Below are 18897 nucleotides of genomic sequence, written 5' to 3'. Positions count from 1 at the left end.
CCCGGGCCGCCCTCCAGGGCTTGGATTTCAGGGGTCTGCAGCACGCACAGGGAGCTCCTCGCTTCCACCCCTCTCGCCTCTCTCCCTCTCTGGTACCCTAACACTCCGGCTCTCAGGGCTGAGCCTTTTTCCGTGCTCGCCACCACCTGGAGCATCCCCGGAGCTCTCCCCTCGGGGCGATGCCTCCAGGTGCCGGCGTGCTGCCAGGACAGAGGGCAGGTGAGTGCCTCTTCTCCCCGCTGATCCCAGAGGTTTTACGGCCCAGGGGCTCCGCCTGTAGCAGGACACCCAGCTTAGGGCAGTGCTCCGCCACCCCCGCCCTTTCCTGCTCCAGATTCAGGGGTTTCTCTTGGCAGCCTTTGCTGCTGCTGCCATGTTACTCCCCCAGCTGAGGTTTGCAGGATGCCTTGCAAGACGTGGATGGCCGTGTGATCCTGTAGAGCCGCTTGTTTTAAAGGAGAATGCGATTAAGCACTATTATCTTATCGCCGTTTGGCCTCTGTCTATAAAACACGAAGAGAGGTGGGGATAAATGCCCACGGTGCCTCCAAAAGGGCTTCGGCAGCGCCCCTCGCACGGCGCGGCGAGCGGCCGCTAGAGGTCACAGTCAGTCGGTGTTCTCGCTTAGCTGACCGAGAAGAAAGGAAAACCACCCAAACTCCGGCTGCAGGATGTAGTAAAGTATACACGTCAGTGTGCTGCTCCCCAGTAAGGGCATCTTTATCTCCTTTTAGTCGTTCTGATTCTGGTGCTATTTTTTTTAATTTTTTTTTTCCCCCATATAGCTGGAAAGATTCTTGCTTCCAGCAGCTGCAGCTCTTTCATGTGTCTTGCCTGCTGGTTATTTTTATAAGCAACAAACACTCTTCTAAACCGCTTCACCTCGCTTTGGGTATGCTTCTGCCCTTCATTCTTCCAGAAACAGTTACTGGAATATCTGGTTTAAAAAAAAAAAAAAAGTAGCAAAAACTGAGTAGGGCTGTCAGCGATAATGAGTTACCCAGGTGCTTCTGGCTTTGCAATTTGTCATGCTTGCTGCTCCACATGTTTTAACCCCCTTCATCCTTTGTAGCAAGTTGGCAGAAGAGAGGACGGTCCAAACTACTGGGTCTGAGGATGGACGAGCTGCATGAAAGTGTGTTGGAGTGTGCTTTCTGGAAATCGTTTTGAGACAGACAAAGCTTCCTGTGCCGTGAAGCTGTGTGGCAGAGCAGGTAAAGTGCCAGGCATGCTACAGTCAGACTTTATCTTGCAAGTGACCCAGTGGATAAAGCATTATAGGTTGGTCTGATGCACATTTCTATTTGATTCTTTCTTTTAAATATGGACTACAATGATTTCCTTCTTTGGAATAACAGCAGTAAGCAAAGCTAACCTGACAACAGCCGTGCCAGTTGCTGGATTTTACCTCTCTGTAGTCTAGCATGTTGCAGTTTACTTATTTTAGTTATAATTACTGACTTTCAGTCGAGGAGATTTGTTCTAGCTAGCTGGTGTCAATAGCTGTAAGCAATGTGTTCTCACGCCAGGAGCAGTAATTTACCAGGAGCAAAAATTCAGATTTTAGACAGGATTTGTAATTTTCTTGCAAGTGTTCTGATCTGTGGCCTTTTCAGACTGGTCATGCTGCTGTCATTATGAAATAGCAGTTTTATTGCTAAATGTGTGGAAGTTCCAATGGCTTCGTAGGACTTGCTCAGGAGTTACGAGTGTCAGTTCAGTAGCTGACTTGTTACAGCTGTCTTATTCTTCAGGAAATTTCAGTGAGCATAATAACTTTCTTTTGTTACTGAATTTTATGAGTCAAGAAACTTGAAAAATAGGATGAAGATCCCAAAAGAGACAGAGCACTTAAAACAACTTTGTGTGACCGTAAAGAGAAACATTTAGCAATATAAGAAGGAAGAAGTATTTTAAAGGCCGTGCATGGGAAAGGAGGGAAGTGTTTGAAAGTTCCAGTTGCCCTGTTTTTAAAGATTGAACCAAATTAATAATAATAAAAGTGAGCCAATAAATCCATGTAAATAGGTCAGCAGAGAAATTAGTATTCAGCCTCAAGGTTAAATGGTAAAGTACAAGGCTTCAAGCAAAACTTCAGAGGGACTGAGCTGGCTGCTAATCTGAAATATAGCAAAGACCTCTTTCAAGCAGTTAGCTGAGTTCAGCTGTTGAGGTATTTGGGGGTTGTCTTTTGTGTGTGTGGCTTTGTTGTTGTTGTTGTTGTTAAATGCTCTGGAAATACACACTGGGATGTTGAATCAAAGTAATTACCCTTCTCCTGGTGTTACAGTTGTATCATTTACTGCCCAGGAGGAACTTCACAATTAATAGTCATTATGTAAAAATAGCTTTCTGTATGTCAACATTTATTTTCATGGCTTGTATTGTGCTATTGCATCCTAAGGGTATTTAATGAACTTGAAATATTTTCTACAGTTTCCAAATCTTTCTGGCCTCGTGCTGAGACCATTGTTCTGTGTTTCGAGTGCAGCACTGTGATTGCTTATTTTTTTTTTAAAAAAAAAGAGGTCATTTGCTTCTATCTTTTATGTGAACAAGCTGGCATATTTTGTTGGCAAGCTTTTTTCATAACTCCAGATCAGATCCAGTTCCTGCTGAGGTAGCTACTGAGCGATCTTGACTTGAGTGCAGGCAAAACTGGCTTTTGGTGGAGTGTCCTCTGTCAGGATCCGTGTTTGTTTTTAGCACTGCAGCACCTAGGGGCTCCAGCTGTGGAGCAGGATGCCTGAATGACATACTTGCAGACATAGAACAAAAGATTTTGGTGGAGCACACAGTACCTAACATATAAAATTGTTGGGGGGGGAGGGAGGAGGGGGGAGGAGGGTGGGATGGGAGGGAACAATATATTTGGCAATATTTATCTTAATTACTTGAAGAGGCAATGAATAAAGAATAGAAGAAATGCTTCAGAAGGTTCAGTGTGCATGGATGCACTAGTGTTTGCAATTGTCTTCAGTTTAGATCGGGGGGGATGGTTTCCACTAGATGTTTTTGCTGCTATCTAACTTCTCTGCACCAGAGCCCCCCACTGCTTCAATGTGGTTTGTGGGCTACGTAGGAAACCTCTCAGGAGAGGGGCCTATCGCCATGTATAATTGCAAAACAAAATCTAATGACAGATGCAGTTTGGATCGTCGGTGGCACCTGACACGAGAGTACAAGTTCCCTTGTCACTGAGGCACTTATAAAGATCTGAATAATTTTGAATATGAATGTTGCTAAAAGTGGCTGAATGACATTTAGTAGGGAGCTGGGTATTCACATAGATATACATGTGCACGGAATACAATCTGCAGTTGACATTTAGAATTAGACTAAGTTATTTCATGAAACATGCTAAGAGTTCGGGAAATTTGGCTGTGAGCAATTAGCTTTGATACTGGGGACTTGATGCATTTGTGGGTCAGACAGCGAGCTTTTTCAGTGAGACACACAGCTGCCTTCCCTGTTGTCTGTCACCTCCACGTTGACAGAACACCCAGCAAAGATTCTTGGACCTGATGCTGGGCTAATTACTGAAGGTTATTAAATTTCAGTGATCACTGGGTCAAAGGAAGCCCTCTTGGTCAGAGACTGCTGCTGGCTGGGTTCGACCAGTTTGTTACATCTGAACTCCAGGCAGCAAGACGCAAAGCACGAGGAGAAGGACGTTGCTTGCCTGAGGAAGGCAATTAGAAGGAGACTTGCTAATGGGGAATTCAAAGGCATGAACATACTTTCACAGGAAAGAAGAACACAGGAATAGATTTTCACACCAGTGAGATACTTTACTAAATGCTTACCAAGGGGAAGGGAAACTGTCTGCAGAGAAGATGGAGAGAAATACTGGGATTTGGGGAAGCCGTATGTGCAGGTGAATCCAAAATATTCTCTGAGAACAGGAAGACACTGGGCCATATGAATGCACATAAATTTTATTTTGTCATGATCTTAACGTTTTTGGCATTAGCTAATGTAAAGGGTTATGTACTTTTTTTTTTTTTTTTTTCCTTTTTTCAATGTGTGCAGTTAATGTGTGTGTTAGTGTCACTTGAGATGAATGAGGAAACTTGAGGGCATTGTATGCACTACTGGGGCCTTCAGCATCCTGTCCACCTGCCCTTGCAGTTGACCTGGATGCCACAGAGGTAACACCTCATGTCTGTGTTCAGGTTACTGAGTTGAGCCCCTGTTGTGCCTCATGGAAGAGCAAGACTGGAAGTGTAGAAGCTGTGTTGGCTGGGACTTGGTGTGGATGCACGCTTGAGTGACAAGTGGGTCACCCATGGCCTTTGGGAAGGGAATTGAGGCAGCTGAATCCCCTCACTGGGGAGGAGACAGAGAGCTCTACAGAGCCAGCAAAGGCAGCATGTGTACCCCTGCCCACTCGTTTAGAGGCGGTGATGAGCACAGAGGTCTATCTCACTGTGGCCAAGTCTCATTTTAATTAGAGTCCTGCAAGTAGGGTTCTACGGGATTTGTGAAAAAATATTCCAAGGAGAAGCTCCTGGAAATACTGGTTAGCATTTTTTGCTCCTTAGTGAGAAATAGGGTACTTCTCTATTTCATCTACGTCCTTGGGGGAAGGAGACGAGACTTAGAAACTCTTGTCTTGCTATTACACTGCTCCAAACTTTACACTTCAATGGAAATAAAGTTAAAAAAGGTGCTTCTGAAAAATTTCACTTGCTTCTTGACAAACAGGAGAAATAGTACCTCCTGAAATACTGCTCTCCACAAATACCGAGTGACTGTTCAGTTGTACTAAACTACAGTAAATGATGCAAAAATCAAGTCTTATTTTCACTTGAGGATACAAAATTAAATTTTTTTGATCTCTTACATTCAGATTTTTACCTTTAAAAAGAATTATTCATCTCTTTGTCTAGTCCTACATGTTCTTCTAGAAGTCCCAGGAAGTCTTTCTGTTGACTACACTGGTTTATAAAAAAAGATCAAACTTGCTTGCACAGAGAAATGTTTGTGTAACTATTTAAAACTTAAAAATGATGTTTAGGTTACTAAAATACTTAAACTGAAGTCAATACCTATCCAGTTAAAGTTAGTAAAGCAATAATGTCTTTGTTCTGTTCGAACAAATCCTCTGCTTCTCAGTGAAAATGAGATCCAACCTCTTTGTAAAATTTCTCTTTTCCTGAGCCTGTCACAGCAGCACTGGAGAACTTGGTGTGTCCATATCCCTCCTCTGGACATTGGCAGCCCTGACTCTGCAGTCCAATGAGGTGTTAAAACCTTTGGGCTCCAGGAACAACTGGAGCATAGCTTCATTACACTCCAGCCCAACTTTACCTCTTAGGATGTTAAATGGAAGTTTGTCTCTCGTTGCTGTGCAGATATAAACTAAAGATCCCTCGGTTACTTTCTGTAACTTATCTGACTTACCCGCAATGTATTGGAGAGTACTCTTGCTTCTGGCAAAAAGGTTGTATTATCCTAGGCTGCATGTGAACAGCTGCACACAGGCCTCCCCAGGCTCCTACACAAGCACTCTCAAAACCTAAGCAAGCTACATCAATGTTCCCCAAGTTCACTGCTGCACTGCTGGTGGGAGTTGGCATCCACCTCCTGGAGCAGTAACTTCTCACCCTGTACATCAAGTGACTACTTCCTAAATCACACGGGAAACTAGACTATGCCCTGGAAAGGAAAGTAAAAGTGATCATACCATTATCTATGTTGCACAGCCAGAAACGTTGCTTGCAGCCAGAATGAGTCGCAGTCTCGTTTGATGAAGGTAGGACATTCCTCATGATGCTATGCTCATGTGTGACTTCCAGATGTAACAGCTGATGTTTGGGATCACGTATGGATGCTTGCAGCAGAGCCCACCAGAACTATACAGTAGATTGCTAACTCTGCTGTCTAAAAGGCGATCAAAACATCTGAGGAGTTCATGAAATTAAACCAACTACATGAGAAAATATTTTTTCTTTTTGCACTGTAGAGATACTTGTTTCTGTGTGGTTATTATGCTATATTCTCCTCCGATATAAGCTACCATAGCTTCATTTTGTGCAGTTACTGATTTCAGGTGTTTGCTTTTTTTTTTTTTTTTTTTTTAACACATTTTTGCCTATTACACCATTTCTGTGCTAGCAAATGCATGCTGACCTTCCCCTCATTTTAAACCAAGTCACACTTCCCGATTCCCTCCTTGGGAAGCTGCAACATATTTGTTAATTGCTCTTTCCCCACCAATACAGAAGGGGAAGGTGGACTCCCTGTGTTTCACTTCCCTTGGGGAGGGAGGGGAAGGACTAGGATGAGAGGTTTGCCAGCATTATTCCTCTATCACTCAGGCTGAACTCCTAATGAAATTGCAGCTGGATGAGATGCAATCCTTCACCACGGCGGTGTGTGTTAGTGCTGCCCATGGACTTTTTGGAGCTCGGTAGCGGCTGTGTCATGCTGAAATGCAAACTGCAGGTGGGCCACCCCTGCTGCTGTAATGGCCAATACCTCTCCAACTCGCCTACCAATATACCTGCAGCATGGAAAGCTGATCAACCAACATTAGCAATTTACACATCTCCTAATTTCTTGGCTTCCTGCTGGGATAAACCGTGGAGCCTAGCGGCTGAGGTTGCAGTGACTTGGCTGCAACTTTGCTGTCAGCTTAGGACTGACTCCAGCCTGGATGCAGCAGATAAACAAAATTTCACAGTCTTGATAACAAAACAAATCTTGCCTGGCTAAGAAATAATGGCTAAGAAGCAAATTATTACTGTAGTCTGTGGAGCTGTGCAAATTTACTCTGATAAAGATCTTTGGTAAATTTTCAAAATGACTGAAATGTTAGTTTCAAGGTGGGTTTATAGATGTGCCTTTCAACTGCAAGAGCTGGAATAAAACAGAGCACTCATTTCAGATTCTAAATCATGTCTTCCATGGCAGTGTGTGTTTGGTGTGATTTATTTTTTTTTTTCTTTTTCAGGGGGTGTGGGGTGGTGTGGGATAGGGATGAGTGTGTTAATGATTGCAAAAACAGGGCAGAAGACATCAATAATCTTGAAACTAGTAGAAGAAAATTGTACGTGTCTTTTTAGAAAAGCTCAACGTCATTTAATGAGGCATACTGTGGTGTTGTTGCACTTCAACGAGTACGATATTCCCATGGTCCTAAATGGTGGGGAACTGCAGGAACAACCATGGAAGCTCCTACCCTTAGCAGAACCTCTGCCCAGGCACTGCAGCATTCTTCTGGTATGTCACAGAAACTGGAGAAGCTTCTTTCTTTCTGTTTGGGGATTTGGGGCTTAAAAAATTATTATTTTCTGTTGTGGTGTCATGCTTATTAAAACCACAATGCACGGCCTTAACAACATGCTGCTTCCTTAATTTTCTGAAAAGTATTGTTATCAGATGATCAATACATTTTTTTTTCTCCAGCAGGTTTACATGTGACTCTTCTTTCTTCTTTCTTTTTTAGAAATTTCATCTGTTTAAACATTTGTGCTGCCAAGCAGGCTTCAAACTGGGAACACACATCTCACGTTTGCAGTGCCTTGTTTGTTTGATTTCTTTCCTGCTATAGTTACATCTTTAATTCTGAGATCTGTTGTTAATTCACTAATTTACATTGCTGGTTTTCTGCCTTCTACCTAACTTTTTTTCTTTTTTTTTTTTTTTTTTTTTTTGTAACTTATCTATTAAAAAGTATTTCTTATCAAAAAAAGAATAAGAATGGGGAAGGAACAGTTTATTTTCTTTATTTTTTTTTTTCTTTTCCTTTTTTCCTTCCTTTTCAAGTAAGAAGCACCAACCAAAACATAGGATTGGAATCCTGTGCTGCTGTTTTCCAGAAGCCCAGGACCGTGAGGATTTCTCTGCTCAGCCTGCAGAGTGCTCTGAGAAGCGGTGCCTTCACCAGCTGTCCCTGGGGAGAGCTCTCTCTGTCCAAAGCCACGTACAGTTGCCATGGCTGGGTCCCAGCAGTAACTAGGGATCTGCCACAGCCTGGTGCTCTTTCTTATTATTTCCACAGATTAGCTGGAGAATATCCCTTACAATCTTCTTGTCTATTAAGTTCACTATTCCAGTGACTTAACATAATGTGGAAAATACTCAGCACTGACAAACATGTAATCAGATTGTCTACTTGTGCTGTTGATTTTTTTTTTTTAATTATTATTTACAGTCTCTTGCACTTTGTTCCCCAAAGGAGCAATCCTTAAAGTCAATGAGGAAGATAAGCTGGTGGAGCTGCAATTCCTAACGCTGAGCTTCTTGCCAAGTTTGTGGGATGTGGTCCAGCATCCCCTTCCTGAGCCTTGGGGAGATCTGGCAGTCCTGCTACTGCCCTGTCCTCTCTGGGTGCAGAGCAGGCAAATGTGGCCTTCCCTCCGTGCAGTTGTGCTCTAAAGGTTCAGCCCAACACAGGATGGTGTAATCACACACCCATGTTCCTGTGCCTTCCCCAGGACTGGGATTCATGTGGATTAACTTGATGGCATCAGTAGAGTTATTCTGGTACGACTGAGGGCTAATCACAGCCCAGTATTTGTGAGTCTCTATAGACAAATAAAATAATACATTTTCATTGCTAATAGTGATGGTCTGTCTAGTAGTCCAATATTCAATGTATTTAAGTATTTTTTTATCGTGCAGTAACAAATTCCATTCAAAGGAATGTGCATCGTAAAAAATGTGACCACTTAGGTCAACCAGCTCAAGAGACTGCTATTTTGAGTAACAGAACAATTAGTTCTCATAGACAAGTTGCTTGGTACAGTTGTTTGCAGGCATTTGATTCTTTGTGTACTTTGTTAACACAAAAGCAATCCTGTCTGTTTCCTACAACCAGAGAAACAATTCTGTAGCAAAAAAGAAAATAGTGCAGGATGAATTTCAGTCTAGCATGAACTTTCCATGCCAGGTTATAAACCTTGGAATAGAGGCTGCTAATGGAAATAACGATGGAGAAAATTCTAGAGTTATGAATGGTGATGTGATGGGTTCTCTGTGCCCAGAAGTCTTGCACTGAGAGGGGATTGCAAGACTGGTGTGCCTGAAATAGCAACACTACCTTTTGCTGTTCAGAACAGCAGACTTCAACAGAAAGTGAATACTTAGATTTAATACTCAATTCCAGGAAGATCATGAAAAAGTCTAGTTACTTCTGTCCTCTTTGGTAGGGAAATAATTTTTACAGTGTGATAGGTTTCCCAGTATTTTTAGGAAACAGCTCAAAGCTGAACAATGAAGTTCTTGAACTGTGCATTACCTTCGGAAATGTATCTGAATTTGCTAAGAAATGATAGAGTAGGAAATACTGTTTTCATTCCTTGTGCTACTTCACTGTAGAAACCTGCAGGTGAATAGGGAAGCTGTTCAGCAGCACAGTTTGTTCCATTAAAAAAAAAAAAGAGAGACTTAAACTGTAAGTTGATACTTTTTTCTTTTTGCATTTGGGTGTATGAGGGAAAATGGCAGATACAAAGCCTTTCAAAAATGTCTGGTCACCTTTAAATCACAACTGCTATTGAGCAGAGCTTCTCTTAAAGTTTCAGTGGTAGAAATGACATAAACTTAACGTATTCTGTGCTTTACAGGTTTTATTAAGCTTGCTAAAGAGTTGTGGTGAAATCTCATATTTAGTAGTGTAAACTCCGTGGCATCCGGATGCCATCCTATGGGAGGCAACACTACACCCCTGCACAAACACCTTCTCCTGCTTCCCCCGTCATAAGAGATCATGATGCTATATTCAGTCATTTGTTATTTTCTTTTCTAAACAGAAAAGGTTGATAGCCAAACACACAACTTGTGTTCAGCATAAAATATTCATCAAACAATCATAAATAACCTTTCCCCATCACGAAATGTAGGGAAACCACCAAAAGAGAACTCAATCAAAACATGCAATCTTCTTAAAATATTCATTAAAAATGTCATATTCTGAAAGGCTTGACAGCCACTATGGCTAGGATATTTTTATTGAAATTTCCCCCTCCCTGTTGTGGTATAGTATTTTGAACTATTTTCATGGAGAACACTGTAGGGAACTGCTGTTATGAATAATTATTACAAGAAAACCTCTACAGTACTCTGCAGCCCTGCAAAGTTGGAGGGCCTTCTACCTGCATTTCCTATTATGCATCTTCAACGGACATTCATGAAAGCAGATGGTGTTCAGCACCTGGTAGAACTGAGACCTACTGGGATGGTTTTGGGTGCTGACCATGGCTTATTCACAGACCCAGCCAGTCCTCAAAGGGACGTAAGTCTTCATTTGGGAAGACGACCAGAACTGCTGGAAGCAGATCTGAGCAATGTGCATGAGCAGGCCTCTTCTGTCTCAGACTATACGTGATTTAGCAGCATGAGCTGTGTTTGTCTTCTCTCTGATGTCTTCTGGGCATTTTGTGTACACAGATGTTTGTACTTTGACCTCACTGCTAAGCTGGTACTCAGATGAAATTCAGGAATTGGCTTCAGTTAAAATAGTCATGAAAAACTTATTGCTTTGGTGCTTTTGCTTATTTTTTTTATTATTATTATTATTTTATTTGTGTGTGTGTATGTTTTGTTGTTTTCTTCTCTCCATCGGTGTTAATATGTATTAGTTTTAATACTTTTACAGATTCCTCAATGAAATATAGCTGTGTCAGTATAAAAGGGGGTTATTCCAGTGTAGTTTATTCTTGAATTTACAAGCACGAGAAAGCCAATGCACCATAATGCGTGTGAACTAAAAGCTCCTTCTTTCTTTCTGTTGTGTGTTTGTTGGTTTGTTTGTTTTGTTTGCTTGTTTTTAAGAACTTCTGAGTTCTGTCCCAGCGTGGCACTGGCAGCATGGAGTGTTTTCAGAGCTCCATTGCAGAGATACTGGATCAAGGAATCTAGGTTATTTCAAAGAGCATTATATAAAAGATATTTCTTTGGTCATATTCTTCCAGAAGAGCAAGAATTTGTGATTTCCCCGAGCAATTCTCTTCATTGCAAATTCCCTGTTTGAGAGTAGTTGGCTGGATAACTTTGAGGAAGACAGAGGAATGGAAACATTCAATTTTGGCTCTGTGTGTATGTTAGTCTCAGCTATATGCTGTATTTTTATGTCCCAGTGGAGCTTCGTAAGGAGAAAAAGACTTATGTACCTTATGTACCTTTTTTTTTTTTTTTTTAATTTGAACTATAAATTATAAGAGCAACTTGTTTTTAAGCACATAAAATATTCCTTTCTCTTCTGGACAATATTGTAGAATATTAAAACTCAGATATTTGCAGGCTGTTAATCTTGGGTATCTAGATTTTATGGATTTCCATTCCTAGCAGTAACTGTAACCCAAGCTGTGGAGCTTGAAGAGCAGTTAGAAGCTCATCTGATAAATGAACCCAAAGTTTAGAGAGCGGAAAATCTTCAGTTTGCCAGGGAGAAGAGTAAAACTTGATGTATTGAACATGGGCACGGTAGAGCTATCAGGAAGTAGTATTGTCATCTGTCTTCGATAAAGAGAAAGGAGACTTAACTGTGATAGTTGGGGGGATTTTTACTGGATGGGGATGCTTCAGAGGGAGGGCACATGTTCAGTTATTCTGTTTGTGCCTATTTGGCACAAATCTGACTCTTCTTGTGCCTGCTTGTAGCAAGCAGGGAACCATTACTGCAGAACTTGCAGGATGCGTGAGTTGGTATCACATCCAAATTACACTCCTCATTATACTCCCATTTATGAAATATGTAAGATCTCCTGGAACAGGGTTTTCAAACTGTTTGTTTCTTCTTGCCAGGCATAACACATAGCTGATTTAAAACAAATAAACAGAAAAAGCCTGCCAGCTTTGCAGCTAGAGAGCCTCTCGTAGACAATCCTTCTGCAATATTTCGTGTCATCAACTCATGCCTGGTGTGGTGACCTGAGCCATCTGCAGCTATCTGGTGACCTAAGGGGGCGTTACGAGATCTTTCCTCTGATCCTGAGAGAATGAATGCTGCATGTTTCACTGACTTCAGCCAGGTATGTGGTTGTCTCCAGATGAAAGACCCAGCTTCTCCTAAAAGCGACCACTGATGCTTTCCAAAATAACGGCATTGCTGCAGTGCTCGGGAGCGCTGCTCTCCTCCTTGTCAGAGTGCACATTGATTGCAGAAGCAAGTCAGGGAGTCAGCAGTCTGCTAATCAGGCGGGCAAACTGACCTCCTCTGTGGCACTGCCTATTTTTAGAAACAAAGGTCACTTGAAAACAAAGTGAAATTTGCTACGTATAAGCAGGCATGATTCCACTGATTGAGGAGGAAGGTGTGCACCAGTGATAAATGCGTCCCTGAAATCCACCCAACCGTCTCTTATACCAACAGAGCAGTGAGCAATTGTCAGGTCACTATGCTGACCTGCATGAAGAAATTATTCTGATTTTTCAAAGCTAAAAATAAAAGCAGTACTGAGAATTTTAGGTCAAACCCTTCCATAATGGAAACACAAGGCAGTGGTTAGAGGCATGGTAAGGCACGAAGAGGCCTTCTGTACCCTTGATCAATAAGTTGCACTTGGGTGTTACTTGCCTGTAATCATTCGATCCCCAGAAAAACTGAGCTGAACAGATGCCGAGGCCTTGACTTAAATTAATTCTGCTTAGATGAATGTACTGTACTCTACTTAAATCTGTGTCATTAAGCACCTTTGACAGCTTTTTAGCAGGTGTTTAGCACAAAAAATAGATCAATTGAGGGAAGGGGAGAGAGGAAGAGTAAATCCAGTGTGGTGTGTTTAATCTCTATCTAGTGTAATTATGGTTAAGGCCAAAATGGCTTAATTTAGGAGTGCTGCAGATGAATGCATCCAACGTGCTTCCAGCTGCTCTGATTATCAGCTTCTCTTACGTCAAAAATAAGGTACACATTAGTCTCATCTTAGTTCTAATGAAGTCAACCACAAAACTCACACTGAATTTACAAGGGGCAAGATGTGAACCTATGTATTCTAGCAAACAAAATGGGTTACAAGACTGAATCCTAGAGCTCTAGGCTTTTTCTCCATTAGGATGTGAACTGCAAAATACATTGGCAGGTGTAATAAAAGCTCTGGGTGAACAGATATATACTTTTTTTTTTTCTCTGATTAGTAAATAAGATCTTTACTCTGTTACTGAGTTAATTAGCAAAACTGTGAGAGTTATGCTTGTGGAGTGAAAGAAGTGCATTTTTTCAACATATAGTCTTTAATAGTAGTTTCTTACAGATTAACAATAAAGGCTACTTTACAGTCCTTCCCTCAAAATGGTAGCAATATTTCCTTTTGTGATAGAATGGTTTTCATTAAAGCACATGCAGTCAGAACAAGAAGGCAGATACATACCAGTCCAGGTCTGATTTATTTTGCAGAAAATGTCCTTAATTCAATTGTATGATTTATGGGAAATAAAATTATATATTGGTTCAAAGCAGTGCCATATGGTAGGCTATAGCATCCATCCACATAATTGTATGATACTTATTGAAAAACCATTACCAAATATCTCTTTTTCAATACCCACTCAAAAATATCTTGTTGCCAACATAAGCACTGCTTTTATTCACACATTGATTTAGTGGCATTCTTACAACTTTAAGATTTGGATTGAACATCTAAATCTTCAGTCTACTGATAATTCAGCAATTAACTTTAAGCTATTTTTTAAATCATATTTAATGAAAATAGTGACATTGTATTTAGCTAACAGTCTCTTGAGAGATCTGATTCACAGAGTCGATAAAAAACATTATTTCTGATGCCAAGAGAAGATGATTTTCTTTTGTGAGAGGGTGGATTTTTTTTATTTATTTTTTTTTTTGCTGATTTATAAAAAGGATGAAGCATCCATTACAGATTGCACCTAGTTAGTTCTTCAGTAGAGGTAGCTAAAATTTTCTGTTGCTTTTGATAATAAACAGTGAATTTTATATTCCAGTAAATTAAATTAGAGAATCTTACACAATGCCTTTTATACAATGGACGTTATCTAAGGCTTTTATAAACATAATCATGAGTATCAAAATGGAAAAATGTATTTCTCTGGTGACTAAATAAGTGATAGCAATAAGAATTCTCTTTCTGCTAGAAATTCATTAATGAGCTTTTGCAAGCTACAATGTGTCTTCGCATTAGTGGAAAAAAAAGTGAATGTACTTAAGCCTGTCTGATGGATGTACAGCCATACTAACTGGCATGTTCGTTCATGCTAAGTGAAAGTGACTTTGTGTATTCTACATATTATTTTTGATTCAAATATGACAAGTCTGTGAACTACCTAAGTCCTCTGTGGCAATGAGTTACTCTCAGTATAAGTAGGAGTTTAAGCTGATGAGAAATCTTGTAAGGTTCTTTATATTTTTTTAACTCTTTGAATAGGTTTCAGGCATACAGTCTGCTTACCCATTGTAGCAAAGTCTTACTAAGAAGGCAGTCACATTCCCTTAGCATGAACTCATAAACCCTCTGCTTAATGTTTCCTCTGTTGTCAGATCAGTCATGCCAAAAAGAAATGCTCGGCTGAGGCACTTTGAGTTAGGCCATGTAAGGATGGCCCAAGGATGGGAAACCCTAAATGACATTTCCTTTCTGTTGCATCAGCATGAAGACGTGTCTCAGTGAAAGGTCTACAGGGACCTGAGCACCTTTTATTATGGTACAAGCAACTCTTCGACATTTTTGTTGATTTCAGTATGGTGCTTCTACCTTTGAGAGCCAAAAATAGTCCAGTCTTAAACACGCTCCTATCAACATATTTTACTTTAGACATCTGAACTGTCAGTTTTATTTAGTAGGAAGATTTATCTTCAGCACTGATGTTTTCTGCAAGCAAGTTTTGTGTGTGTTTGTGTTCTGCAAACAAGTTTTGCGTGTGTTTGTGTTTTTCCTCTGTTTTGCTGTTTGGGCTTTTTTTTTTTTTTTTTTTTTTTTTAAGATTTGTAGAGAAGATATTGGACAGGAACCTTCAAAATTAAACTCTTGGGACCCAAAACAGGATACAAGGACAGCACAAGACAGCTCTAAGGAGAGTTTCCCTGTGCCGCCACTTTCTGAAATGATAAGGTTCTCAGAGCCTTTTGAAAATCTAGTCTTGGCTCTGCAGTAGTGGGAAGAGAACATCGGAGTAAGGCATTTTTGTGTCTGATGGAACGGCCCTTGAGAATTTGTCCTGAAACCTCTGAGCTTGTGTGAGCAGCCAGAGTTCTGCCAGTGGCTGAAAACAACTTTTGGTTTCTGTAAAGCTACAGGGAGGTGAAATGAAAACTCATGAATAAAATTCTCTGATAGTACATTACCATTCCCTTTATCCATTCAAATCCAGGTGTGAGAAAGAAGCCTTAAACTGCATGAGAAGAAAAAGTGATTTTTTTATGCTATCTCTAATGAAACAAACAAACAAAAACCAACCTATCTAATCATTACATTTTTAAAATACAGCAAGAAAATTGTACAGCTCCAGTCAGTTTACCAGGTATTGAACATATATGATTTAGATCCACCTGCTGCAGCTAAAGGAAAAAAGCCAACAGAAGGTGTGTGACCTGGACAAGGCAAGGGACACTGTCCCAGTAAGGGGACAGAACAGCGTTCCTGCTCTGTGTTTTCTTGGTTATTTATTTATTTATTTGTTAACTCTGATCACTTCCTTTGAACATCTTTGCTTTTCTGGACCCGTAAACTGGATGAAAAGGACTTCCTCAGCTGAAGGACAGCACAGGTGTGGGGAGGGATGATGGGCTGCATAGGATGGCACGACCAAAAAAAAGTCATCAAATGAGGTTGTTGGGTAAACTGTGTCTCTAATAGGCATAATCTATTCTGTAACATTGACTGCAGTTACCACAGAACTGTGGTTTCTTTTGAACAACACAAATAATTCCATAGTTTGTAGCAGAATGCAGTTTACTTACCAGGTTATGACAAAGCTCTTATATGTTTTTTTTTTCCTCAGCAATGTTGTGGTTGAAACGAGGGCATTTAAATTTTACATCATATTTAATTTAGAAAAATGAAGATGTTTACACAGTTTTATTTTTTCCCATTCCATGCACTGAGATAGCACAGGAAATAAACTGTATGCAAGTGTTTGTATACATTGCACCAAAGTAAAATACACCGAGTCCAGCAGCCTGGTACCCAAGCACAGTTAGATGCATCTCCACCCTCCTCAGCTTGCAGCAGTGACTTTGAACTACTCACAGACAGCAGCAGAACACCAGGCAATATCAGGTTTGTGCAGTCTGTGACTGTACGAGCTGCATTAGTGTGAATAATCAGGCCCAGGGTCTGAGTACTAAGGTATATAAATGACATTATTTATCTCGGCTGTTATGCATGCTGTAAATAAAGTTTTATCTTGCTGTTTTCAGGACGTCAACCTGGAGGAGCAGCTTGGGACTCCTGGTTTTCTCATGGGTTTTGAAAGGCAAATACTGTATCTTCAGGAGTTGTCTTCCTTATTTATAAGCCGTGCCTTCAGATCATGGAAGGGAGAGTCTGTTTCTATTGAAATGCACTCCTTGCTGGAGGAGGGCACATTGTAAGCTTCAAAGTGTGGGAAATTCCTCTAGTGTCACACTGTGGGCTTGAGCTGAGGGAAAGTGCTTGGAGACATTTTGTTTAATAGATAATGACTGGGACAAGCCAGTTATTTGAATTAACCGTTCTCTCGCCTTCAAAGTTTAACCTCTGTTTCATTAATGAAGCAGTAAACCACAAGAGTAAAAATAACACACCAAATAACTCCTGGCTATTTTTATTTAGGTCCCTGGTAAGGTGGTGTTATTGTGCCTGGAAATAACCAGCTGGATAGAGCTGCTACTTTCCAAGTTTCTGTGGGCATTTTTTCAGCTCCCACAGAAGTACTCGTTGGGAGACAATTTCAGCTCCCACAGATGTTCACACAGGAGATAAAATAAAGGGAGATTTCAGATTTTTCCTTCTAAGGCATGAATGTGCTGCTGTTTGCTAAAAAGATGAACTCGCTGTGAGTTTACTATGCTAGTTCCCTGTCTTTCAGGCTTTTGGTACTGGGTTGTGTTGTTCAGTACATTTCAGGGATTTCAGTACTGGGCTGCCTGTTTGACACGAAGCAGTGACTTTGGAAGTTACAAGTGCACTAAAAGCGGAAGAAACCTTACTCTGCCAGCCACTTGCAGGGGGAAATGGAGGGGAGGATGTGATCATTTGAAACACCGCGGCAGCTCACTCTCTGTTGGGTGAACTGGTAGCTCGGGGTGCAGTGAAATGTTAGCTTGGCTCAAGATACGTGAACAAAACAGGTAATAAATCACCACCATCCTTAGGAAAATGGCAAAAAGCCTTTCCCTTTGAGGGACGCATGCCGGAGCAGCACCAAGTTGCTGGCGAAAGCTACGGATTGCACTCGATGGCGCAGGCTGCGCTCAAACAGAGGCAATGGGCTTGGCCTGGCACCGGCACCGCTGCTTTTTGAGGCATCGGACGAGCGGCCAGCCGCCTCCCGGGGGATGCTCCCTGCCGAAAACCCAACAAAGCGGCCAACAGGTGCTGCGCGCTCACACGTGCGGGGCCGAGGAGCTCCCAACTTCTCCCGCAGCGCCTCAGCCAGCTCGGGGGGGGGACACAAAGAGCCGGCCGGGGGCGGCACAAAGCGTGCCGCGGGGACAAAGCGGGGCCGCCCCACCTGCGGCCGGCCCCGAGAGGGGACCCGAAGGGCCGGGAAGGGCCGGGAAGGGGGGCGTTCATTAACCCCTTCCCCACCGGGCGGCTCCGGAAGCGGCCGCCCCGGCCCTGCGCTGCCTCCCGTGCCCGGGCGGGGAAGGGGTGGCGCCGGGTGGGGGCGACGCGGGGCGGGGGGGCCGCGGGAGCCGCTCCCTCCTCGCCCAGCCCGGCCCGGCGGCGGCGGCAGGAGGAGGAGGAGGGCGCAGAGCGCAGACATGGCGGCCAACATGTACCGAGTGGGAGGTAGGTGGGGAGCGGGCAGCGCCCGCACGGCGCCCGGGCCGGCTCGGAGCGGGGGGCGGCCACCATCTTGTGTGTGTGTCCCCCACCCCCCTCCCGAGCCAGGAGCCTCGGCCCCGAGCCGGGCGCCCAGGCCCGGGCAGGGGGAGGCGGCCGGGGCCGGCGGGGAGGGAAGGAGGGAGGGAGGCAGCGAGGGGCCGGGCAGCGCCGCCCTCCGCGGGGGCGCCGCCACCTTCCTGCCCCCCACCCGCACCCCCGGGCCCGGCCAGGGGGAGCCCCGGGAGAAGGGGTCGGGACCCCCGGCCCCGCCGCTGCGGCCTGGCCGGGCCCGTCCTGGCCGCGCTGCCCCGCGGGGAGCCGCCTGCAACGGGCACAGCCCGGCCGGGCCTCCCCGCGGCTCCCCGGGGCCGAATCAAGCCGCACCCGGGCGGCCGTGGAGGCGGGGGGGGGGCTGTCAGCTCGGCCGGCCTGTGCCCGCTGGGGGACGGGTGGGAGCCGCGTGTGGGTGTGGAAGAACAGCGGTCAGTTTGCAGCCCTGCAACCTGCTGAAACTGACCCGGGTAACTTTCCCCAGGCGCCGGGTGCAGGGGACGTGGCTCCGCGCCAGGTGCTGGGGTTCAGGTGCACCGCGCGAGTTGGCTCCTGCTGCTCCTGCTGCTGCTCTGCAGGGCGAGGGGATGGGTGGGGGGAGGAGGCAGCCCGGCAGGGGATGGGGGCTGTGAGCCCGAGGCGCCTCCAGCATCTGCTCCCAGGCATGCTGGGGGTATACGCGTCGCCCATCTGCGCACCCCGTCATTAGGGCGCTTAGGTTGTAATCCCATCAGCCTTTACTCATCAAAGTAATCCTTATCGGAGTGGTGCTGTCGAAATCTTGGTAGGGTTTGCTTCTTAGGTCATCAAGTCCCAATTTCTTCATTTAATCTTAATAACCAGTTACAAAGCATATCCAGAGATCTTACTCTTCCTTTGGTGCTAATTGAGC

At 43.5% G+C, this 18897-nt stretch overlaps 1 protein-coding gene and 1 long non-coding RNA gene across 8 annotated transcripts in view; both read left to right on the top strand.

The window, feature by feature from the left end:
* The first annotated feature begins 81 nt into the window (after positions 1-81).
* MTA3 (metastasis associated 1 family member 3) overlaps positions 82-18897 on the top strand; it is a 155736-nt gene continuing 136920 nt past the window's right edge. For 4 of the 7 annotated variants that reach the window (XM_068676725.1, XM_068676721.1, XM_068676723.1 and 1 more), the window contains exons 1-2: positions 82-219; positions 1073-1214. In XM_068676725.1, the coding sequence (XP_068532826.1) occupies positions 1130-1214 (85 nt within the window). In that variant the 5' untranslated portion in view covers positions 82-219; positions 1073-1129. Of the gene's footprint in view, positions 220-1072; positions 1215-17131; positions 17255-17279; positions 17499-17541; positions 17919-18897 lie in introns of those variants that run through there. The other 3 variants (XM_068676724.1, XM_068676728.1, XM_068676722.1) reach the window with 3 other exon arrangements.
* Positions 4025-10894, top strand: LOC137853889 (uncharacterized). The gene is made up of 3 exons (XR_011094799.1): positions 4025-5758; positions 7071-7227; positions 8186-10894. It is a non-coding gene; the product is annotated as an uncharacterized lncRNA (long non-coding RNA).

Source organism: Anas acuta, chromosome 3 (genome assembly GCF_963932015.1).
Source record: "Anas acuta chromosome 3, bAnaAcu1.1, whole genome shotgun sequence".
In the NCBI taxonomy this organism is placed as follows: Eukaryota; Metazoa; Chordata; class Aves; order Anseriformes; family Anatidae; genus Anas; species Anas acuta.
Note: the sequence above shows the minus strand (reverse complement) of the source record. Positions and strands in the feature narration are given on the sequence as shown.